The sequence below is a fragment of the Haemaphysalis longicornis genome, unplaced genomic scaffold (genome assembly GCF_048455015.1).
Source record: "Haemaphysalis longicornis isolate Haplotype H1 unplaced genomic scaffold, Haemaphysalis longicornis Haplotype H1 scaffold_2, whole genome shotgun sequence".
Lineage (NCBI taxonomy): Eukaryota > Metazoa > Arthropoda > Arachnida > Ixodida > Ixodidae > Haemaphysalis > Haemaphysalis longicornis.
Genome location: NW_027526295.1, coordinates 97,279,479 through 97,303,349, shown reverse-complemented (window position 1 = coordinate 97,303,349; position 23,871 = coordinate 97,279,479). Strand labels below are relative to the sequence as shown.

The 23,871-nt window shown below is 46.3% G+C and overlaps 1 protein-coding gene across 1 annotated transcript in view; it reads left to right on the top strand.

The window, feature by feature from the left end:
* Positions 1 to 23,871, top strand: part of LOC144168178 (phospholipid-transporting ATPase ABCA3-like) — a 98,020-nt gene that overhangs the window by 65,311 nt on the left and 8,838 nt on the right. Inside the window, exons 15-21 of the mRNA XM_077697213.1 lie at positions 663 to 859; positions 2,524 to 2,820; positions 3,407 to 3,532; positions 5,369 to 5,626; positions 14,497 to 14,650; positions 17,296 to 17,497; positions 23,122 to 23,483. Coding sequence (XP_077553339.1) covers positions 663 to 859; positions 2,524 to 2,820; positions 3,407 to 3,532; positions 5,369 to 5,626; positions 14,497 to 14,650; positions 17,296 to 17,497; positions 23,122 to 23,483 — 1,596 coding nt within the window. The remainder of the gene's footprint in view (positions 1 to 662; positions 860 to 2,523; positions 2,821 to 3,406; positions 3,533 to 5,368; positions 5,627 to 14,496; positions 14,651 to 17,295; positions 17,498 to 23,121; positions 23,484 to 23,871) is intronic.

Genomic DNA, 23,871 nt, shown 5'->3' with positions numbered 1-23,871 from the left:
ATTGCAACAAAAGTTTGTATATTGCGTGCCGCGCGGTGCGTGAAGCTGACTGAACGTGAGCAGACCATGGGAAGCCGAGCCACCCAGAACTCCGATTCTGGGGGTGCGTTGGCGTATGTTAGCAGTCTGCTTGTGGAATGAATGCGCGCAAACAGGCAAAGAGACGAAAGGGAAGGCAGAAGGACGAAAATCATGTCGCAATAAAGTGGTGTGGCGAAGAAATTGGTAAAAAATGGAAACGGAGGCGAAAATACAATGTAGCAATCATAAAATCTGGTCAGTATCACCAGCCTTCCGCTCCCAGGCATGCAAGCAGACTTCAGGGCCATATCAGATCATCCTCTACTTGGGAGCTGAACTTTCTCAACAAGTTCTAAGAGTTAAAAGGCTACATCACCATTATAGAAACAAACACTTTGAAGGCGAAAATCTGATTTTTTTTTGTTTCGGAACACAAACCGTAACAGTGGAATGAGCGCATGAATATAAGGCTCAACCGAGCCTTGCTAATGCCTTCTGCTATCTGGAGAGCCTTTACCGTGTGTCTGGCCCTTGCCTGAAACGGGAGCAATGACAAGCTGCCGGAGCGTCCACGAGAGCATAAAAATACAGCTGTTGGTAGACATCAATAGGAGACAAACAGAGCCGTACTCTGTCCGCAGGGTGTTCCTGTGGTACAACGGCCAGTGTCCCCACAGCGCGTCTTTGGTGGTGAACATGTTCCACACGGCGCTGCTGAGGAACCTGACGGGCAAGAAGGGGTCGGCCATCACGCTGATCAACTCGCCGCTTGTCAACAGCAGCTTGGACAGCCGCTTAGAGTTCGAGAGGATCAACGGCAGGCTGTCGTTGCAAGCCGGTGAGTTCATGAAAACAATGGATCTACGCTACGTTTGCTAAAGAGAAGAGAAAGCTAAATATTTAACCATGTAAAGACACTAGCTGTGAGCGATGGTCAGTCTCGGCATCAAGTAAAGTAAAAACATTTAATGCACACGTGTCGGCCACGTGATAGTAGCAGTCCAGCAAAGCTGTTGTGCCCTTGTGCACCTTACGACGCTGATATGCAGTGCTTTGTTGCTTCTGAGTATCCGATTCGCTTTGTTTTAAGGTTGAATCCGAAAAAAAATGTGTACCGTGTGAATGATTGATTGGTTTTTTGAAGGATGCGCGTATAAAGATGTCCAAGACAAGATCAACTATGACCACACCTTTATATCGTGTTCTTCAGTGTCAACTTCAGTGCTTGTCTTGTTCTTGCCTCTGCCATAAAACTGCACATGCATGAAGGTGTTGATGCCGTTTCTGAATTCTCCAGGGGTGAAGACTGCGAATACTAGCATTCCGTCACTAGTGTGTACACATTAACACACCCGGTAGCATTCCTGTCTGGCTGCAGAACCAGCGAGTATAAGCGCTCAGTGCTTTGTTAGCCACATTGTGCGAGATTAGGGACTCACTTTAAACAGAAAATCCCGGGGATAGCATTGCGAAATCTACCTGTGGGGGTACTTATTCTTGGGAGAGCACTTGGACTCATTCGAAACGATAATTCAAGATATAAGTATTCACTAATGCACTTCTGCGGGTAAGTGCTGTGGCCCTGCTTTGGCTTAAACTCTCACGTTGGCGGTATCGGCGTAACAGCCTACTCAAAACACATTGTACGTCACCGTGCTTACAAAAAGCATAACGTTGTAACAACAGCCCTACTGGTATGCACTGTTGTGCGTATGTAAAACTACGAGTTTTTCCGAGCGCATGGCCGATGCGAAACGAATCTGAAGAAATACAGAGAATTATCTGCTAATTTGTAGTATTCTTATTTCGGTTGTCTGGAGTGGAGTTCTCTACTGCAAAATATGGCTATGAGTAGTGGGATGCGTTGGAATATTTAACTCTTTCGCCAATGGTGTATATTTCTATCATAATAGCGAGGAATTGCCTTTATATTGTTAGTTTTTTAAACATCCAAGGCGTAGTGCAGTTGGCCCGTTTACACTAGTTTTTATTCTTATTTTCATCGTTATTCTGCTGACTCGTTTTGTTTAGTCTTCTACTTTGTTTGGAGATTTAAGATGCATTTCATTGAATTTGTCATATCCATTTTGTGAATTTTTTTTCTATTCTTGTCATTTTTCGTTTTCAAATATTATGTTGGAGAAATTATTTCCATTTACGCTATTGCAACAATTACAGGTGTCATTTTAACGTTTTTTTGCGAACCTATGTCACTTAATCTTCACTTTCGGGGGAGATGTCTAAGCTGGATATTTTTTTTATTGGCAGGTCACTTTTGTAAAAGTTTTATTTTTTCTATGTTTCTAATTATGCTGTTCCAAATTCCGTCAGACGGATTACCCTCATGTATGTTTCATTATAAGTTGCTGGTGTTACCTACGCAAAATCTGCGTTTTTGTGGAAGTGCAGGGTATTTGGCTGTGTGGGTACTGGGCAAAGAATGCTGCGCAATAAAACACAACAAGCCCCAGGCAGAGAACGTCGGAGTAAAATTGCACGCAGGTCAACCGAGTCTTGGGCACGAGGCGGAGCTGTTCGCCATTCGCAACGTATTCACCCGCATCCTGTACGCCTTCTTCCTGTCGGTGTGCATGAGCCTGTACGTGGCCACCCACGTGTTCGCGCCTATGGTCGAGCGAAACAGTGGCCTGAAGCACATGCAGCTGATGACTGGGATGTCGGGCGGCCTCTACTGGACGGGGCACCTGCTCTTTGATTTCATCATGGCCTGCTGGGCGAGCATCTTCTTCACCTGCATGATCTTCCTCAGCAACACCGACATGGGGCCCGACTACCAGAGTATGTTCACTGCGTGGCCCGTCCCCGCCGCTTGCAAATGAAAGTGCCACAACCTAGCAGTGAGCATCATGCACCGGTAGGCACACTGTTCAGGGTGTCACGTGACAACACTAACCACCGCACAGTCTTACGGGATACTTATTTTCGGCTCGGAGGCATCGATTTTCTCGCTCTGTGCTAAAGCATTAAACTTCGGCACAAAATGGTAACATCTGGCCGGTACCAAGTACCAACATGGCATGCCATTGCGTGTGGCAGTTGGGCGCAGAGGAGGGGTCATAAATTTAAAGGGGCACTGTTCGTGTGGGACGATATGGGTCTGTATGAGGCTGGACAGGATGGTGTGAGATTCAGTCGTACGAAATTTCAATCACATAGGCGTTTTTTTTGTCTTGCTACCATCAAAACTACTGGCTCAGAAACGAGCCCTCCGCATTGCAGGATCAACGTTGTAACTTTTGTCGCTTGGACATCGCTGACCTACCTGTCTCCTGCGCATTTGTTGTTCCACTGCATCCGAGTTTACATAACCTTCATCTTACCAGAATTGGCTGCATTGCGAGGGCTTTAATTCTATGCGCCGCAGTGGGCATCTTGGTCCTGTTCCTGGCAAACGCTTTCTCTAGCCTGCCGCTTACCTACCTCGTCTCCTTGATGTTCCGGAGCCCCACCTCGGCCTTCTGCGTGTTATCCCTTGTACTGTTTGTTGCAGGTGAGTTCATCTGGACTGCATGACGCTAGTAGCTGCTGTCCTGCGTCGAGCTATTGCTGAATCTGCCGAATGCTGATAAAATCAAAATCCGGGTGTCGAACCGCAATCGAACCGAAAATTGGATCGGAACCAGTATTTCCGCCTAAACTGAACCTAAACCCGAACTGTTATTTATTCAGCCCACTGAACCCGATCCGGCATTGAACCGATAAAAGAAATAACAGTTGCGGGTTCGTGACAAGACGGTTCGATCACCAGTTCTTGATGAGTGGTTAATGTCATCCGGGTTTTTTCTTCTTCCACGGACCATTAACTTAGCAATTTCTCGCTCACTTTATTTTCATATGAATGAAAACGCTATAAATGCTCTCTCCGTGGCCGTGACATTGGGAAAAATTGTGCAGAAATATTTCATAAGCATGTTGTTTCTGGTCGCGCAAGCAGGGTGCTAGGCTGGAAAAAGAAATGTCCCACTCTTGGCTCAGCCTGTTTGACTTGTGGTAGCACCGACATTGCCCTTCCTTCGCTGGGACTGTTCAGGGGAAATCAGGCTGCGAGACTGTGGCCCTGTGCACCCACCGGGGCTCAAACTCTAAATGCGCCTAATTGTATCCCCTCAAAAGTGCCGATTTAGTGTCACGTTGGAACATAATCGTAAGAATGTAAACAACTGCTCGGTGTAAGAGCTACAAAAAGGGACGCGCACTTGCTCTGACTAAAGGAAACATTTTTTTGTTCTTTGGGGTATTGGCTTTATACAAGCAGTGCGAGCCCAAAGCAACAGGAAAGGAGGAAAAATGATTTCATTGCATGCATTAGAGGACCGCGTAAAAAATTTCCTAAAACACCCAACAGGGGGAAGGCAGAAGACACGTGGGAATGCAACATTGCAAGTGTCCATCGAAATTTGACAAACTGCAACCTTTCAAACATTTTCACATGTTAACCATCACAGGTTTTCTTACTACAGTCGCTTGTGTAAGAAAAGTTGATCTTCACAGGCGAATAGGACGCCCTGCAGTGTGTGCGTGTGAGCCCTTTACGTGGAATTTATTGTAGATTTTTTAAACGAATGCACGCAGCATTCGCTTATGGTTTACGTGGTAAAAATTCTCATAGCGACAGTGCCACAGCCCGTGGTCGGCGATATGTCCCCGTTCCCTCTCCTTACACGCTTTGATTGGTAGGCTACATAATACACCATGAAGACAGAGCCCAAATTGCCATATTAGATAGAACCTGTCTTTAGTCTTCTTAAACTCCTTTTACGACCTCAAGGATACTTCTTTGTAAACACCTTCCAGCGAGCGGAGTGCGTAGACGGTGTTTTGTTGCTTCTGTCTGGTGACGACGTATTTCCACCAGTTATTGCGCAGCCCTTTTACGGTCGCCCATCGAGCGAGTTGCGCATTCAGCTGAAGTATTATAACACCAACGGCGCCCACGTGTTTCAAGTCCATTCAGGACTCCGACAGAGAGGATTGCGTGCGAAGTAGAAAGTAAGGGCTGCCTCAAGATGCAAGTTTCATTGTTAGAATGGCTGTCCACCCGTGAAAACTTCGGCATGCAGTGAGCGTAGCCTACATACCCTTCCCACGGTTTTGTCCAGTTATTTTTTTCTTGTGGGGTACTTGAAGGGGACTTGATCTTTACAGTTACCGATGAATTAATGGTTAAGACGAACAATCGCACGACGATTGCTACGGTGCACGGGCTAAAAGTTTACTTCATGAAGCATGAATCACAAATAGTATGCACTCGTGTCCTTTAGGGGCACTGTCATCAATGCCTGTGCACCTTACTGGGAAGGGAGCTTATTTTTATCATTGCGTGCAGGGATGGTGGGATCGGCAGGTGTGGAGATGCTGAAGGCGCTGATGCAGCAGAACCCGTCGACGGTATATTCCGTGACCTTCTTCATCTGGGGGTTCGTGTTCCGCTGGTTCCCGACGTACTCGCTCGTACGAGGGATCGTGAAGGTGAAGCTTCTCTTCAAGTTCAACGCCCTCTGCCGCGCCGGTGGCGAACTACTCGCCGAGGCATGCCGGGACCCGAACTTCGCCAACGACGACAGAGTCTCACGTTGCTGCCAGGGTAACATTCGCGAATCATTTCGAGCGTCCTCCGCTTAGTCATTCTGAAGCCTTCCCGAACCGTTCAGTTCGACCGGCATGAAATAGCAACCCTTTTGCAGCGCAAGCTACAACTACGCTTCCTCGGGTAGTCTTCGTGGGGTGACCAATTTTGGCCTTGAGCACTAAAGGCCAAACTACACCCCTCTCCCAAGCGTCCGGCATTGAGAAGAGGCCCGATGACGGTGAGAGATAGGCGGCAGAGGAGACATAGGCGAGGAGGGAAAAGAGCTGTCCATGGGACCGTAGGTGGGACATGGCGGAGGAAGGCCAGGAGGCGGCTGCTGCAGCGATAACCGCGCGCCACGAAGGAAAACCACGAGGCCATGTGCGGCGCAAAACCGTGTGCACAGCGGCGAGGCTTAAACAACGCCATCAGACGAATGAATGAATGACTTTATTGCAGGGAGGAGACTTTTTTAAAAAGCCCCGTGGTTAGCCAATGGAACAGATTGAGAACGACGTCACTAATTAGTTGTAGTAGGACATATGACTATGTAATATTCAAGTTTCCCTATCAATGTGGCTGTCCCTCGCGGTCCCGTAGGATATACACACACAGTGGCGTTCCCCTGACGGACGGGGTGTCTGGCATAGTTGTGGATGGCACATTACGGCTGGTGTGGCAAGAGGGAAGCGCACTGGTGTTGCTTTGGGACTGGTTAACTTGAAAAGGCAGTCGGCCAGCCATTAAACCATTTTACAGAGACCATTTTTAGGGCAAATACTGTGATTTTTTTTCCAACAATCTGGAGTTGTCCCTAACATACTCGGCATGCTCTAACGCCGACGTCGGAACCGTGGCGCTTGCGAGCAATTGCGCACGGCCGTCTGGAAAGGCTGCACATGACCGAATAAGGTGGAATAAGTTGGGTGTCTCGGTGCTGCCACAGTGGGGACACCTAAGTAAGGAGGGACGCCTTGGGTTAGTCCACTTCGAAGTCACATCGCGGGTATAGGCCGAGTTGGTATACTTTGTTGGCGAAGACTTCATTGTTCTGGGAACGGTCTTTACTGGGGCGAGGAAATGAGGGGGTGAGGGCCGTGAGGCAAAAAAAGAGGGAAAGGGCTACTGTTGCGTACAGCTTCGTTACCTTCATATCTTACGCATTAGTGTGAGCTTCCCACATTTTTTCGACCTCCCTTTGCGGCGGAATACGATACCGAGAGGGATACCAAGCGTGTTTTCTGCAAAGCCTGTTACTACAAACTAATGAAACACCGCATGAAACAGTATATGAAACATAAAACATGAAGCAACATATGAAACAGTATAATTGTTACCACCGAGAAAAAATGTGTCGCTGTAAAAATTTGCTACCGCATTTCGCCTCGTACAATACTCCAGTAAAATTTGTCAAGGTCTGTAGTTTTGAATAGGCGGAAGAGTTAATTCGATAAATTATTGAAGTAAGTGCTTGGGGGCGCTGATCAGAGATTCCAAACGCGACCAGTTGATTAACGCGGAGAGAGGAACTCACGAAGCTGTTACTCAATGATCTCGTGAAAACGTCTCACATCACTGTCCTGCTCCTCTAAAACCACATCATCCTTTTATTGCCATCCTGCCTAATTTGAGATCTGCTCAATATACTGTAATCATTGGCACACCTAAGCCATCCTGGAACCAAAAACATTGTGCGCAATATATTGATGCGACAAATGTCAACGCTCAGATGAGGTTGTACTTCAAGGTGTAGCTTGAAACAAAAATACACATAGATGCACGAATGACGTTGAAAATGAACTCACCTAAATAATGCAGCCCTGCATATATACCACACGAATGTATTTTTAAGGGTAGTTGAAAAAACGCGCAATGACACTGCATTCGGATGAAGTATTACTTGTAGGCCCTTCCAGAACGAAGTTCGCCACCTTCCAAACCACGTGGTATCGCATTCAGCCACGATCACTGGCACGAGATAACCCAAATTTGGTTTTGTGTGCTGGTGGGTCCATGGCTCGGAAGTAGCGCATGCAAAGGGCGTAAGCTTTAAGCTTTCAAGGCGACTATTGCAGCGAGTTCCGTACAACAATAACTTCACCATTCGTCACATTCCCAGCACCCGCTTAAAACCCTGGCAGAAAAAAGCCAGCGTCAGGATGGGCTCAATCTTACGATTTAGCTAAACGTGCTGTCGACCTGTGCTAGGGATGTTATTGCCAAAAATGACACAGTGAACGCGTTTTAATTGGTCAACAGGCCAATGAAGTAATGTCACGTACAGGACCTCTTTTTGTCCATTACGTCAATCGTGATTACGTCATTGCAGGACTTCATAATTAACAGTTTCTCAGACCTGTGTTCTATTTATGCTCCCAGTTATTAGATACAGCCGTCAGCAGCTTGAAGTGGCCACTGTTTTATCGGTGCAGAGCGTGCGCTGGTCGCCGGTATGAGTGCAAATTACCCGCCGAAGTCTGCGTTAGCGCCGGTGAACGGTAACGAGCCATCACGCAACAGATGCCGGGCAACACAGCAATAACGAGCACCTCAAGCAGAATCTGCATGCGGGAAATAAAAACTACGCTGTCCTACGTACATGCCACTTATTGGGAACGTTTATCGCAAAGCACGCTTTGCCAAATAATGGTCCCGCTGCAAGCCTTCTAACCTCATTTCACAAGTGGTCGAAGGCACACTCGTTTCCGAACTATGGCCCTGATGGCACGGTTTACGCAGCTCTACAATATTGAGGCCAGGGGATGCTTTGAGCCCAGTTCAGGCAAAACGCAAGAGCATAAAGAGTGCCAGCTGTGTTCAGTTAATTAAAAAAGCGTTGAATTGGTTGTTACGGCCAAATCATTCAACGATAACAGGATCGCATAGGTGTGACAGATGTTCAAAGCAATGTGGAGCTGCCCCGTGCCATTGACAGGAGCTTCACATTTATTTAGCTTGTGCAGCCCCAAAAATAGAAAGGCGGAGTGTCTGATCAGCTGCGCCGCTGACACGACGCTGAAATGGCCCACTGTAACACTGCTAATAACGATGCCGCAGAACTTAACAGCTCCCGCAGTATAGCCTTGATTGCCACATTTTATAGAGCGTCAAAAATTTCGTTCTGTTGTAGGTAAAAAGCCCAGGCCGGACACAGCAGTTCCTGGCCTTGTCGCCGAGTGCATTCGTGAGGCTAAACAGGGCAGAGCATTTGCCGCCGACGAAGCCTAGTGCAATGTTTCTTTGCAATCAGGCATATAGTATAAATGTTATAAAAAAACCACAAAGCAAGCTTCAAAACTGCATGATGGATGATAAGGAAGCTGTGAATAGTGCGAAATGCCCCCGCCAAGCGTTCATGGTAAAGATTTGGTTTGCAGCTGCTCTCGGAAAAGGGTATGACGTCATTCGAGGGAGAACGCATGCGTCAGGCTTTGCCGCCAGAGAACCCGAGGGCAAGCGATAAGCCGGAAAAGACCACGAGGAACATCTTATGCTCTCCCGCATCAGCATGTGCAGTGGTTTACAACAGCTTTGGTGGACATCCACTTCGCAGGACCGGATACCGACCATTTTAATGCGGAGCATTCTTTGCCCAGTATCCCCACATCCAAAGCGTGTAACACCTTGCATTTGGACGAAAATGCTGATTTGGCGGAAGAAAGAGCTTTAATCGTTACAACAGCATATATGGAGATAATTGGGGGGTCACAATTTTGAAAAATAAAAAATGACTGAAATTAAAAAAAATTATGTAAAAATGATCTGACCAAATGAGATAAATGATCTTACACTTCTTCCCCAAAACTAAATAATAAACGAAAAAGTAGGCAAAAGAACATCGAAATTACGAATAAAAAACACCGAAAACGAGCACCCTGTGTAACGCCCTGCATTTCAACAAAAATGCAGATTTCACAGAAGTAACCCTTTTGACCGTCAAAATAGCGCAAATGAAGATAATTGGTCGTGCACCGTGTAACGATTTTCGTCTTTCCAAAAATGCAGATTTTGCGGAAGTAGCACCTGGAACCGTAATATTAGGTGATGTGGATCTAATATGGCCGATAGAATAAAAAAAAACAAAAATAAGGAAATAAATAAAATTTTCGCAAAATGACCTTACAAAATAAAAAATATGCCTCTGATACATCTCTTCCCACCAAACCGAAAAAATAGCCAATGAGTCCACAAAAATGTTAAAAATACAAATAATAAATGGCGAAGATGAACTGTGTAAAGCCCTTCATATCAACAGAAATGCAATTTTGGCGGTGGTAACACCTGTGGTCATTCACCACCACCATCATCATCAGCCTATCTACGTCCACTGCAGATCAAAGGCCTCTCCCATGAATCTCCAATTGTCCCGGTCCTGTGCTAACTGCGACCAATTTATCACCACAAACTTCTTGATCTCCTCTGCCGTTCTAACATTCTGTCGCTCCCTGCTACGCTTGCCTTCTCTAGGGATCCACTCTGTTACCCTTAATGTCCAACGGTGTTCCTGAATTCGCATTACATTCCCTTCCCACGCCCATTTCTTCATGTCTTCTACTAATATGTCCTTAACCCGCGTTTGTTCGCTGACCCACTCCGCTATCTTCTTGTCCCTCAATGTTACACGTATATCTTCCGTTCTATTACTAGCTGAGCAGTCCTCAATTTAAATTGATCCCTTTTAGTGAGCCTCCAAGTTTCTGCGCCGCAGGTCAGTACTGGTAAGATGCAGCTGTAAGATACTTTCTTATTCAGGGACAATGGTAAGCTGCCCATCATTATCTCAGAAAGCCTGCTGAATGCGCTCCGCCCTATTCTTATCCCTCTAATTATCTCTGCCTCATGGTTGGGTTCCGTCATCCCTACTTGGGCTAAGTAGTTATATTCGTTCAACACCTGTGCTGCCCGTCTACCTCCAAACGCTGTGCTCTACCGAGGTTATTAAGCACGACTTTATATTTCTGCACATTAGATTTTAGGCCCACGGTTCTACTCTGCTTGTCCAGTGCGTTAATCATGCTTTCAATTGCATCCCGGAGTTACTGAGCAAGGGAACGTAATCAGCAAATCTGAGATTAGAGAGGTATTCTCCCTTAACCCTTATGCCCACCTGTTGCCAACATAATGTTGTGAATACCTCTTGTAAACATGCTGTGAATAACATTGGAGAGATTGTCTCCTTGTCTGACGCCCTCCCTTATAGGTATGTTACTGCTCTCCTTATGAATCGTATAGTTGCGTAAATAAAGACAATTAGTCGGATATACTTTTGGAAAACCGAAAAAATACGAAAAATTTAAAAAACAAAATAATAAAACTTCCGCAAACAGAATCTGGAAAAACAGGAATATCCATCTTTTACATCTCCCCCTCAAATCGAATATTAAACGCAAAAAGTCCGCAAAAAAAAGTTCAAAATACCGACAGAAAAACAGCAAAAAGAAGCAAACGGTGTAACATCATACATTTCCACAAAAACGCTGATTTGGTGGAAGAAACACCTTTAATCGTCACAATAGCATAAATGGAGATAATTGGTGGAACACAGTTTTGAACCAAAAATAGAAAAAAGTAGTAAATAATATCGTCATAGAAATGATCTCACAAAATCAAAAATGTGCATCTTCCCAAAAACGAAGACTAAACAAAAATGCCACAAAGGAAAGTGTCAAATACGCATAAACTATAGCTAAACGGACCAACTCTGCAGTACGCCTTGCATCTTCGAAAAAGAAAAACATAATGAAGTATTGGAAGCAATTCATCACTTTAAGGATATAAATATAAATCATTGGCGAAAAGAAACAAAAGAAAACTTAAAAAGAATAAAAAAAGCTGTCGGAAGTGCAGAGCAGCGATAAGCCATAAAGGGCTGTACCGCCGTTATCCGCTCACTCTTACTGTTACCCCCCAATGCAGTTCAAATTTCCCGCCTTCGCAGTGCTCGCGTGCCCCCTGCCCGAAAGTGTGCTGGCGAGATTTCTGTTTTTAGAGTGAAGCTGTTAGCTTCTCGTTTGTCTGAAAATTTTGTGTCGTAAACAGAAAACCCAGGCAGCACCCAGCAGTTCTCGCCCAAGACGCCGAGCGCATCCGTAGTCTAATCAGCCTTGCAGCATAGAGCTCAGTATTCGTGAAAAAAAAACACGAAAACAAGGATTGATAGATGCTAAGGTGCCGGCGAACAATGGGACCCGCCAGGTGTTCTTGTAAAGATTGTTTGCAGCTGCTCCGGAAACGGGAGGGAGATTGACGTCATTCGAGGTCTAGCGCATGCGTCAGGCTAGGCTGGACCCAACCGTTCTCGGCCAAGAAGTCAATCGCATGCTTCAGGACCCAGAAGTCGCCGCCAGAGAAGTCGAGTGCAAGCGAAAAGCCCGCCGAGACACCGAGGAACATTTCATATCCTCCCCCATCAGCATGTGTTGATGTTTACAACGGCTGCGCTGGACGCGCACTTTTGCGGGGCTGGATGGCGCCCATTTTTGTGTTTGCGTTTGCTCCCACACGTGCCGGCACTGCATGGCTACTTTTTTAATTGCGAATGCACTTTATAAGCGACCCCAAACCATCCACCGCCGGCGGCGGCGGCGGCGTCCGCAGTGCTCCTCTATATTTAAAAAAGAAACAGCATCCGGCGCCAGGTTTCGAACCGAGGACTTTGCGGCCGCAGCGCGACGCTCTACCGACCAAGCCACGGACGCGACGGTGATATCAGTGTTAGTGACGCGCCTTATATCTTTAACGCATTCAAACTACGTCGTCAGCGGCGTGCGTTGGCGACTCAGCGGCGTTATAGCGGCTTGATAACTGCGTGGTGTACACGTGATACTACAAACCCGATGGAAGAGATGGAAGAGAAGGCGGCGAGGCGGTGGGCTGCGGGGGCCGAACGCAAGCGCCGCAAGCGGGCCGACAACCGTGCATTCGCACTTTCACATTCTCCCCCTCGGGGAAATGCGGGGGAATTTTCTTTTTCGCTTACGTTCGTAAAAACCAACCCAACGAGCGTTCCTAACTAAATGAATGGTAATTGGGCATATTTTGCCGCAAATGTACCTGAAGTTTTCTTTGCGCTAGACAACGGGGAGTTGTATGACAAGAGCCAGCGGTTCACGAGTTTAGAACACTTGTGACTTTAAAGACCACTTTGCTTTCGAAGATTCTGGGTTACGCCGCGACGAAAGCAGCTACCGCGGAACACCGTGTGGCTCTGCTTGGGTCCAGCGAGTGAGCTACGGCAACAAAACGAGCCCCTAAAATGCTCTGCACCTAATATTCCACTGCGTTTTGCTACACATTGGTCATACTTGGCTGTAGATACCTCTCCCTCTAAACAAGCGGCATGAGAATGCTACGGATCAGTATACGATTGTATGACTTTCTGCAGATTTTTGTTCTAATTTTATGTAAAGAATTTTTACGTAATAATTTCATATCCAGAGAACCGCCTACCTAGTTTTTGGGGTCCTTATCGCAAGTGCGCTGGAATACACCATGGCAGCTGCCGTTAAAGCGATAAGCGCAACGCGCACATACTCAGGCGCTTGTCGCCATTATTCTGTCAAGCAAAAAAGTCTTTGAATGTAAACACAATCGTCGTAGGCTTTGGGTCGTTTGTCTTTCTTTCTTTACTTCGCTGCATTATTTTGGTTGAACATTATTCCCGTGTGCGCAAGGAATTGACTCCATGCGGTGCCACTTTTCGTGTCCGCAGAAAGCGGGAGGCCGAAAACCCTCATCTCTTCGCCAGCAATAAAAATTATCTTCCAGTCTGGGGAAGGAAATTGGACGACACCACTGACTGTGACGCCAGTAATTAAGTACTACCAATTCTACCATTATCCAATCAGTGAAATGCTACCGATAACTGATAAATGCTACTGATGCTACCGATATCTACTGGTGCGTTAAGCGGACGTGGTTTGGGCGGCCGCTCCAAACGCTAGAATCGGTTAGTTTGTGATGCTCCCGCAGAAAAAAAAAACGTAGGAAATGGCCGGAAAGCTGTATGAAGGACACTTACAACATCCGCACAATCATTGGTTTTTATGTGATTCGGTTATTTATTCTGTGTCCCTTGCCCTCCACCGGAAGTAACCCCAGTTTTCCCGGCAGGTCAGGCATTCCAGCGGATGCCTCAATTAAGAACGTTGTGAGTTTTTTTTGGGCGTTAAATATGGCTTCCATTTTGTGCGAAAACAAATCCGAACCAACCAAGACGGCTTCAATTCGGTTTTTATCCTTGTTAAACATCGGTTCACACAAGATGACGCGGGTTTGTCTTCCATTCACAGTAAACGCCGGTTCACACAACTAAGAAGACTGCCTATATTGTTAGTGTCAGTGTAAATTATCCTCACTTATTCGTGTAGAAGTTGTGCTCCCGTGATGTGTAGTGGCTACCCTTTAATAACAGTACAGTGCTGTAAAAGGCGCTAACCAGAATGTTGTCCGTGTGTGCCAAAGCCCAGCGTCTTAGCCTTTGGCATGGGCCGCAAATCGCTTGCGTCCACACTAAGCTGGCCTAACGCTCTTTCGTATTAACCTGTGATGGTCTCACGTTTGAAAGGGCACTTACAATTCATTTGGACTATTAATCGCCATAATACCGGTTCTGCTTTCTACAGCGGGTAACATTCTTCTAAAGCACAGCTTTCGTACTTTCAGCCTTATCCTGCCTCGCTCGAGAGGGATTTCAAGAAAACTACTCCGGCTTTCTGAAGTCTAAACTCACTCCTTTTGCTGCCGGCAATTTTCGGATGTAACTATATCAGATAGAACCCGCTGTAATTGACAACTGTATTGCGCACTGGACGTCGCTAAAAGCTCCCAAATACGGCGCTTACTGGTTATCCGGAAACTTTCCTTATATGGGCTCTTTCCCACAGCACGCCTGGAGAACGTCACAGCGCGCCTACTGCTGCCTCTCGAGCCTTTCTACGAAACCGGCTTCTACGAGGCCGGGAGCATGGTGGTCGAGGGCTTGCTCTACGTGGCCATGCTGTCATTCGTGGATTCGTCGTTCGCCTACACCTTACGCGCGTGAGTGTCCTGCCCTTCCAGACTTCGGGAGCGCCTTGGGCAATCCACAATCCTTAGAATCAGCACTTTTGTACACGGCACATAGAGCGCATGAAATATGCGCCGTTGCCAAATACCGGCCCTATTATCCCTCGCTCTCAAATTTCTTACATGGCGCATTTGCGTTACGGCGAGAAAAAGACGAAACACAATGAAATTTGTACAAAACCGCGGAATGGCCCAGAGACTGCGTAGAGATAACTTAGGAGTTTTTTTTGTTGCCGCATCAGTCGCGTTTGTGCCGTGGCTTCCGATCGGCACTGAACTGTTCACCGAGCTTCGGGCGTCTCTCAGGAGCCCTTTCTTACGGCATGAAGGAATCAGTGGTCTGACTTGTCCACTCAATTTCAAACTAGGAAGGCCAAGGGCAATGCACGAAGAAAGGAAAATTGCTACTACGGGCATCATCTGCGGAAGGTAAATCTGCAGTAAGATCTTCGGGCAGGAGTCTATTCTTATTCTTGTACCGCTACACAACGTTCGCCTCGAGCCCGAAGGCCGGGAATAAGCAAGTAATTGCAGCTGTGCGACAAACACGGGTTACAAAGATATATACAACCCAGCTAACAAAACTTCTCTTCTGTTCCTCCTAATGCTGAGCTACAACCCTAAAAACTTTCCATGGACAACTTCTAAGAATTTAACAAAGTGTGCTCTTGGGCGAGTTGGTAGTTCATTGTAAAAGATACTACAGCGCGAAATACAACACGGATACAGAAAGACGACGGGACGAGCGCTGACTTCCAACTAAATTTAATACGGTGAACCTTGCACTTTTTATACACATTCTTCATGTTAACGTAACTACAAAAAAATTCTAATCTCTAGTATTACCCAACCACATCAGCACGCGTTCAATGCACTTGGCACTTGGCACGTCATGCGCAAAATGCAGCACATGTTCGAAAGGAAGCCTATCTCTTTTTTTCACAACGCAATAGACGCCCGGCTTACACATTTACTGCCATGTCTTAAAATTTCGTGCGCTTCAATAATTTCCCGAGTATTTTTATTACCAAGTAGTTTGAGTGTTAGCAGTTTTTTGGAACTTTTAGCTTTGTATCTAACGTCCATCTTTGCTACCTGGAATGACAAGGTCTTCATACAAAAACAAGGCATTTGCTTTGCATCCTGTATAGCCCCTATACTTAGTAACATGGTGCTTGCAAAGTGTGATACGGTGTTGTCGGCGCGTTTGGAATCTGTAGAGGTGGCGAAGGTGTTTCGTTATGTGGACGAATTTCTCGTGCTTCTCCCGTATGGCAAGGAAAGATTTGATACATGCGTCACTGAAACACCTAATCTTTTTAAGGCAGGCCTAGCCCCTCCGGTTATTACTCATGGAGTTCCTGGAGAACGGTGCAATAAGGTTTTTGGATTTGACTCTGGCAGTAGACGCGAAACATGTATGTTGGCGGTACAATCCTGGCGCCAACAAGCCGCTTCTCTCGTATCATTCTGCGCATTCGAAACTGGTAAAAAAGGGAATAGTTAGGCTGTGCGTATCGGACGCTTTAAGTAAGTGGTGCCCCCATGACGTGCAAACTGCCTTTGATGAGTGGGTCGGTCGGATTCATGCGGCTGGCTTCCCACTCCACCTGGTCGTATCGATGACAGAAGGCCTCCTCAGGAACCTGAAATCTTGCCATCGTAAGGATGAGCATGACGGGCCTGCTCACAAAAGTGAGAGAAAAAAGGTTGCCGTTGTCCCGTACATTCACGGCTTGTCTCACGGTTTAAAGAAGATCGCCAGCCGTGTAGACGTGAAGGTAGCGCTTTGCGCTCTCCACAAGCTGGTGAAATTCACCAAAGTAACTACAAAAACAGGTGCAAACAACCGTGGGTGCCATGTAAAGCATCGTACACAGTACATCGCATGCGTGGATCGTGTGGTGTATGGCATTGCCCTGAGGAAATGTGGGTTCGTGTGCGTCGGTCAAACTGGCAGATGCATTAATGACCGATTGAGGGAGCACGACAATAATGTCAAAAAAGAAAACGATGGGTTCTTGGCCATGCATTGCAAATCTTGTGGATGCAAACCTGAGTCTGAAATGTGCGAAGTGATAGGTACAAGAGGTAATCAAACTACTCGGGAAATTTTTGAAGCACACGAACTTTTAGGCAATATAGTAAATGTGTAAGCCGGGCGTCTATTGCGTTGTCAAAAACGAGATAGAATTCCTTTCGAACACGAGCTGCACTTTGCGCATGACGTGACTTGTTGGTTGTATAGATTGTGCCAAGTGCATTGAACGCGTGCTGATATCGTTGTGTAATACTAGAGATTGGAATTTTTTGTAGTTATGTTAACATGACGAATGTGTATAAAAGGTGCAAGGTTCATCGTATTAAATTTAGTTGGAAGTCAGCACTCTTCCCGTCGTCTTTCTGTGTCCGTGTTTTATTTCGCGCTGCAGCACCTTCTAAGAATTGTTTGTGTCTGCGTGGATGGCCATATTCTCACACAGTTTAATATCCTGGCCCGAACCAGTCTCCTGTTGCCTTATCTCTCATATCACAAAATACATTGCTTGAAATCGTACTGGTGGAAGTGGCAGAGGTAATACCGCTTTTCCATTAAAACGGCATTTCCAACGCCACAGGTACATGGCTCGCTACCTGCTTGGCACCGCCGATGAGGACGAGGCAGCTGAAGAGAAGGGTCCTAGGCTTGTCGCCACCTCCTTGGATCCCGAAGTCGAGCGCGAGGAGAAACTCGTCAACCAGGTGTGCCGCACCAGGGCTTTCAAGGACGTCGCAATGGCCATACGGAACCTCCAGAAGACCGTGGGACTGCTAACGAAAGTACGTAATGGTCACCCACTTCGCCTACAAATGCCGACCGCTGTTCTTCAGGGGCCGTGAAGACGAAATTGCGATTTAGTTGGTCCATTCGAAATCACCTTCGTTGGAATAACTCATATTTAGTTACTTATTTTACTCCCAAGGTAACGGGTATTACAGAGGAGACTGGGGACTCATGTAGGGGTAGAAATTCAACAAAAAACGAAAATACTGCAGCAGCAGCAACAACAGTACATGTTCACGAACACCTTGCATCACATTGTTAATAATGCAGTGTTGAAATGTTCGCTACCTTGAAGGTGGTTTCAGTCGTTTGATGTGGGAGGAATGAAGCACTGAAAGCACGTGTTAGTTAGGCAACTCAATGCCTACTTTGTGAGTGTGATCGACGAAACATATAAAGGAGGGGCGATGAGAAGTGTCCACGAAAACGAATTGTGGCAATTATTTTTATGAAACAAGCACAGACGAATGTAGTTGGGGCGCGTAGCAAGATGCGGTAACTGCAAGAAAATTTCATAGTTGTAACACTGGCTGTTCTGTAGTAGTAATGAAGAATGATTCGACGGGCGTTATTTTGGAGTAGTTCTAATGATTTAATGAGTTTCAGAGCTTGGATCCCAAATAGATGTTACGTATTTAGGTTTCGACTTAACCAAAGTTTTGTATAACAGTGTTTTTAATGAGAACGGCGTGGAACGGAAACTGCGACGAAAGTATCCTATTATCCGACGTATTACGAAATATTACGTTCAACAAACCTTCATTCAAATCAGCTGTATGGTGAGAAAAAGAGTGAATAGGTATGCGACTCTCCAGAATATTTTCTTGCACTAGTGTTTCCATGAGTGACCGATTCCGGCAAAACCAACGGAACACAAAGGGGGCTGTAAACCTGTAAAAAGAGCAATTTTGGCTTGGAATATATACATATTACATTCATAGTAGTAAGAATCAGTGCATAAATTGCAAAACTTTGGAACAAGCACTTAAGGGTGGCGCAATTGCATACGAAACAACTTCCCGCCGACCCTGCGCATGCAGTCATGGTGCATGCTGGGAACGCCTGCCACAATACCAGCCAACTAGCATAAGCAACGCTGTCGCATAGTAACTACGTTTTTCATGATATGCCCAACGTTTTTCACGAAACAAAAAATATGAACCATTTTATAATGCAACACGTACAGTTTCAATCAGAAGTTAACTGAGTACCGGATTTGTCGCCGAGTTTTATCGCCGGACCATGTGAGAACGGTAACAGGCGGTGACTGAGCACATTTGGCATGACCTCCTGCCAGCTTCAATTGCAGCTTCCTCTGATTTGCATCGCTTGGATCCTACATGAGTTGAGCAACAATTGTTTCGTTTACCTACCTTAAATTCCTCATATTTGTCGTCACAACACATGCTATGGAACCGGAGAATTTATATTTTCGTTCAGTTCGTTTGTGGATAAAGCCTCAGTTTGGCCGTTCAAGCGCTGACGGTACTATAAAACATCTTATTGTTTGAATAGAACAAAGTTGTGCGTAATGTTTGTGGTCTTAAATGACACTGTCGCAGCATGAGGTAAAACCAGCGTAACGCCCCTCCTGAAAAGTTCCGTATATACGGAAATATGGGAATACGGAGTACTTTCTTAGAAGGACACAAAGCCGCAACAAAACGCGGAATATTCTTGAAAAACACACGTTAACAAAATAGTGCATACTTTACCAAATATTTGACACCGATTTTATGTCTGTAAGTTTACTAGAACCACCAAATCATTGTCCGTATGTACGGAGTATACGGAAAACATGCGGAGCATCATCTTGCGTATTATTGGAGATAAAAACACGAAACCTGTGCCAAACGTTTTTATTCTGCACACCAATGTGATTCCCTGTATTTTATACAACGTCTACTTTCGGGGTGCTTGGGGGCGGCATAATCCGTATGAACTCCGTATTCCCGTAATTCCGTATATACGGAACGTTTCAGTAGGGGCGATATTGTAGAAAAGTCTGATTCAGAGCTGGCTTGTTACCCTCGCCCGCCTTATGAGTTACAATACATCACACCCAAATTCTACAATTCGAGACGGTATTCAGCATTCAAGCATAGCCACTTTTGGAAGTTGAAACTTTCATTAAGTCTAACTCCGACACAACTCTGATTTGCCGTAGTGCGTGTTCCTGGCTGTTCGTATTTTGGTGAGTTTTTTTCGTTCTCAATAATGGCAAACTAGGCAGCAGTTGTTTGACCCCCCAGCTATGAGTAACAAATAGTAAAACTACTCGAATGTATTTGCCCGCTATCATGTAACTAATTAACTTTGATTTGATTTGAAAACTGCTTTGTTATGTACAATGTCCACAACTTGATGTTGCGAACCTCTCCGATGCTACAAGTTAGCTGCGCTGTAGTCTTCATAGTTTTGCATTCATTCACAATTCCGGTGTCTGTGTCACATGTGTTTTTCGGAGTCGAACGAATGCAAGCGGCTGCTATGGATCATTGGTTGTCATGAACAAAGATATAGCAAGGCTCACGCAAACGCCACATTGCATGCATTTTGAATGGGTTTCCGGATGTTGGAAATTTAAGTATTGTCCATATGGAAAATCCTTCTCGGTGAAACTCTCCCTTCTGAGGGCGTAGTACTTATTGGCTAGTAACGTGGGTTTTGAGGGTCCTGCCTCCACCCTGCATCTGTGGCTTTGGTTTTTCTTCGGGCGAAGAACCACTAGCGCCATCTATTTGAATTTTATGCAATCGAGCCTGGAGAGCAAATATATACAGTAGTACCTAGTAACTCACACTCGCATATTTCGGAACGTCTGATAAGTAGATATTTTCCGCAGCTACGAAGCATTTCCTGCACGTCCCGTGTATCTGTTGCCCTTTATTTTGAAGTCTTTTTGGGGTCAAACTGCAGATATCTCATATCTCAGCTGAGAGTGGAACGATAATTTTGCCGCAGCGGGCCGTTTCACAAGATTGGCGCGATGCTGCCGCGCCTACCACAAAGGCGATATTTTTCCCAAACGGGAAGTTTGAACCTAGAGGCATATCAACTTCGTCAATCAACCCTGTGGCACGTTATGTGACGGTAGAGACATGCGGAGAGGTACAGCAGGATGTGCCGTGACAGGAGAACCTACGGACGCCAAAATCGATGTTATGGCCACAAAAAAAGGGGATGGCGAAGACGGGGGAAATGACGACGAACCCCCTCTAAAGCTGCCGGCATCTGCCGAAGCGAAGAATTTGCTGCGCTTGCTGCAAAATAACGTTCAGTGCAGCGGCAGGGAATATCGGCTCATGCGATGCGTAAAGCAGCTAGAGGACTCCTTACTAGGCCTGAGTGCGTCTGCAAAGCAGACCAGCATTGTGCAGTTCTTTTCTGCTAAGTAAAGTTGCAGTGCCACAACACCCAGCCGGTGAACGTCTCTGGTATGTTTTTTGGGGGGGTTTTAAACCTTTATGAAAAGCCAGATTGGAAGCTGCTATTGAAGAGCTGGTGAGTACTACCAACTTTTTTGCAAAGAACTCGATATTTCATGGCAATTCGTGCACCTTCGGTTATCTCGGAATATTTCCCGGTTTTTACTACTTAGAGTTTAACGAGGTGTCACTGTATATGCAAAGTTATCTCCACCGATTCTTTCGCCGGGGCTTCTCCTTCAAGCCGCCGCAGCGCTGAGAACATGACCTCAGGGATCTCCAAATGTCGAAATCGGGTGCCGATACAAAACTGTACATTTATTTACATTACGCTCGGGAGGCTAAAGACTAGTGGTCGGGTGGATCCCAAAGACAACGGCCCGAGAGCTCCGGCGCCCGGGCTTTGTCTGCCCGTCTTCCTCCGGTTTTCCTTTCACCTTGCCGTTGAGGAAAGGGGAAAGGAAAAAATAGCAGTGGCTTTGCCAGGCTATGCCAGGATTTACGTAGCATGAGCTAAAACTCAGCTGGTTATTCTTAGGTTTTTTTGTTGTCTAGGATTAGCTGATTATCATACTGCTGCTAAAACGATTTCTAACCCAATCCAGTCCATTTCAAACCCAATCCAATCCAACGCCAATCAATACAATCCAATCCAGTCTAGTCCAGTTCAGTCCAGTCACTGCTCCTCGCGCATGCGCAGCACGGCTTTCCAGGAGCCACGCGAAACAGCTATCAAGCGGCTCTGGCGCAGCGTCAGATTTGGCTACTGCGCAACGGAGGCGCACAGCTGGGCAGGTGCCAGCGCCACTGCGTCTGTCGCGGCTGTAACGTCACTCCTCTGGAATGCGCAGACCGGCGAATGTGCAGACACAATTCTCTACACACCCGTACTCCAATATGATTGGATTCCAATCCAATCCAATCCAATTTAATCCAATTTCATCCATTTCAATCCAAACCCAAATCCAATCCAATGCTCCTCGAGCTTTCGCAGCAAGACCCTTCAAGGTCCACACAAAACTCTTCAACCTCGCCCAGTGTAGCTTACGCTACAAAAGCGAGCCCTCTCCGTCGGGTTCTAGCCCCCCACGCCGGTGCCCGTTCGGAGCATCCGGTATGAGCACACGCTGCCCCTTCATGGAATGCGCGCCGATTGAAAGCGCCGCGTGGCACACCTTTTCCCGTTCCGGGCTGTTCGCTTGAGGGACCGCTCATGTTAGTGCGTCGAAATTCCAGACATGTAAGATGTCATCAAACTACTTCCCATGGTGGCACTGCTCGTGTTTCTCGAAATTGCTTAGCGTAGAGGTAAATACTCTGGACAGATTTGAAGCAAAACAGAGGTATATCGACGAAATTACAGAATTCCTTAAATCTACACTGCAATGAGTATTTTGAAGCTGCATAAAAACACGTTTCAAGCAAAATCAGAAATAGGTGAGATAAAGGAATAGACATAAACATGAAGAGGAACACTGTGACTTCGAAAATGTCGGGACATACGTGAGCCTTACTTACAGTATGCGAATGCGATAACATGAATTTCCAGCTTAACGCCTAAGGCACCTTGTTTCGCCTCGCCTTGTCGCAGAGCTTTGCCATCTTGCCGCTGGAGGCGCTTTTGCTCTGCGATCTGCCCTAATTTTTCGAATGGCTTCGATCTGTTTCTTACGCACTGAACCACTGCTCATTTATGAGACGGGAGGCAGAAAGCCGAAGCCACTGTCTTTGCCTGGGTGAAACGAAGCGTCCGTTTCAAATCAGTGGAATCGTTGAGGGAGTCAGATTAGGTAGCTTACGCAGTGGGCGAAGACTCAAAAAAAACAAAAAAACAAATGGATGAGCTGTGAGCTCATTCATTCGTCTTTTTGCGTCAGCGGGCACTAAAATGTCCATGGCAGCAGTCGAGTTCAACAGCAGCAGTCAAGTTCACGGGATCATTGGGAAGACAATCCGCTCTCAGATCCTTAAATGTTGAGGTCAGCCATCCTCGTGACGCGACCATTGTGTTCAAGAGAGAGAGAGGTTTGGGCTCCGTAAAAAAGCGAGAGGTCTGTTCAATGATGGGGCGGGACAGATATATCTTTCAAACATGATAACAATGGGAGCCAAATGCCAGAGGCCGTCTACAAGTATGCTTTCTAATATTTTCAACATTTTGAACCCGCCCCCACAACCACCCACGCCCACAGGTCAAGATTGTTGATGGCGCCAGCATACTGCTGAATCAAGGCGAGTGCCTGGGCATTGTGGGCGTCAACTGCTCCGGCAAAACTACTCTGCTGGAGATCCTCGTTGGCCTCGTTGTTCCCACGGGGGGCGGTGCGTACACATCGGCGCTGTCCCTGGGCGGGGACCTCCGCTCCTGGCAGCAAAGCATCGGCTATGCTCCGGACGGCATCTCCGAGCAGGATCTTCCCCCCCTCACGGTCGGCGAGTTCCTGGACATGGTTGCCCGCCTTCGTGGTGTCACCGCAAGGCGATTCTCCATCGCAAGTGCTCTGAGCCTCTTGTCAGGCAGACTTAAAGAGGATAAGCTGATCAACGCGTGCAGGTTGGTTCACGACCTAATGCTTGAACGTTGAAAACAATTTATTTAAATGAGAGCCATATGTGCCCTATTGGAAGGTGGCCCGAAATTAATCTGCATTGACAAGATTGGTTCGAAAACTCACGTGACCCTTAGATAGCGAGCACCAAAGCAAGCTTGCAAATGGTATAAGCAAAAAATCTGGCTAACCAAAGATTGTCACTGATAAGTAATTGATAGCAATTACTGCTAAGGTAGGATTTGGGTAGAATAAAGTGGTTGAAGAGTAATTAGAACGCATAAATACGGGTTTACGTGGAGGAAGCTAGAATATCATGGATTAAGATTTATTATGGTTAATTAGGGTAGAATAAAGAGGGGTGAAGGTAGATTAGGACGGTTAATTGGTGTG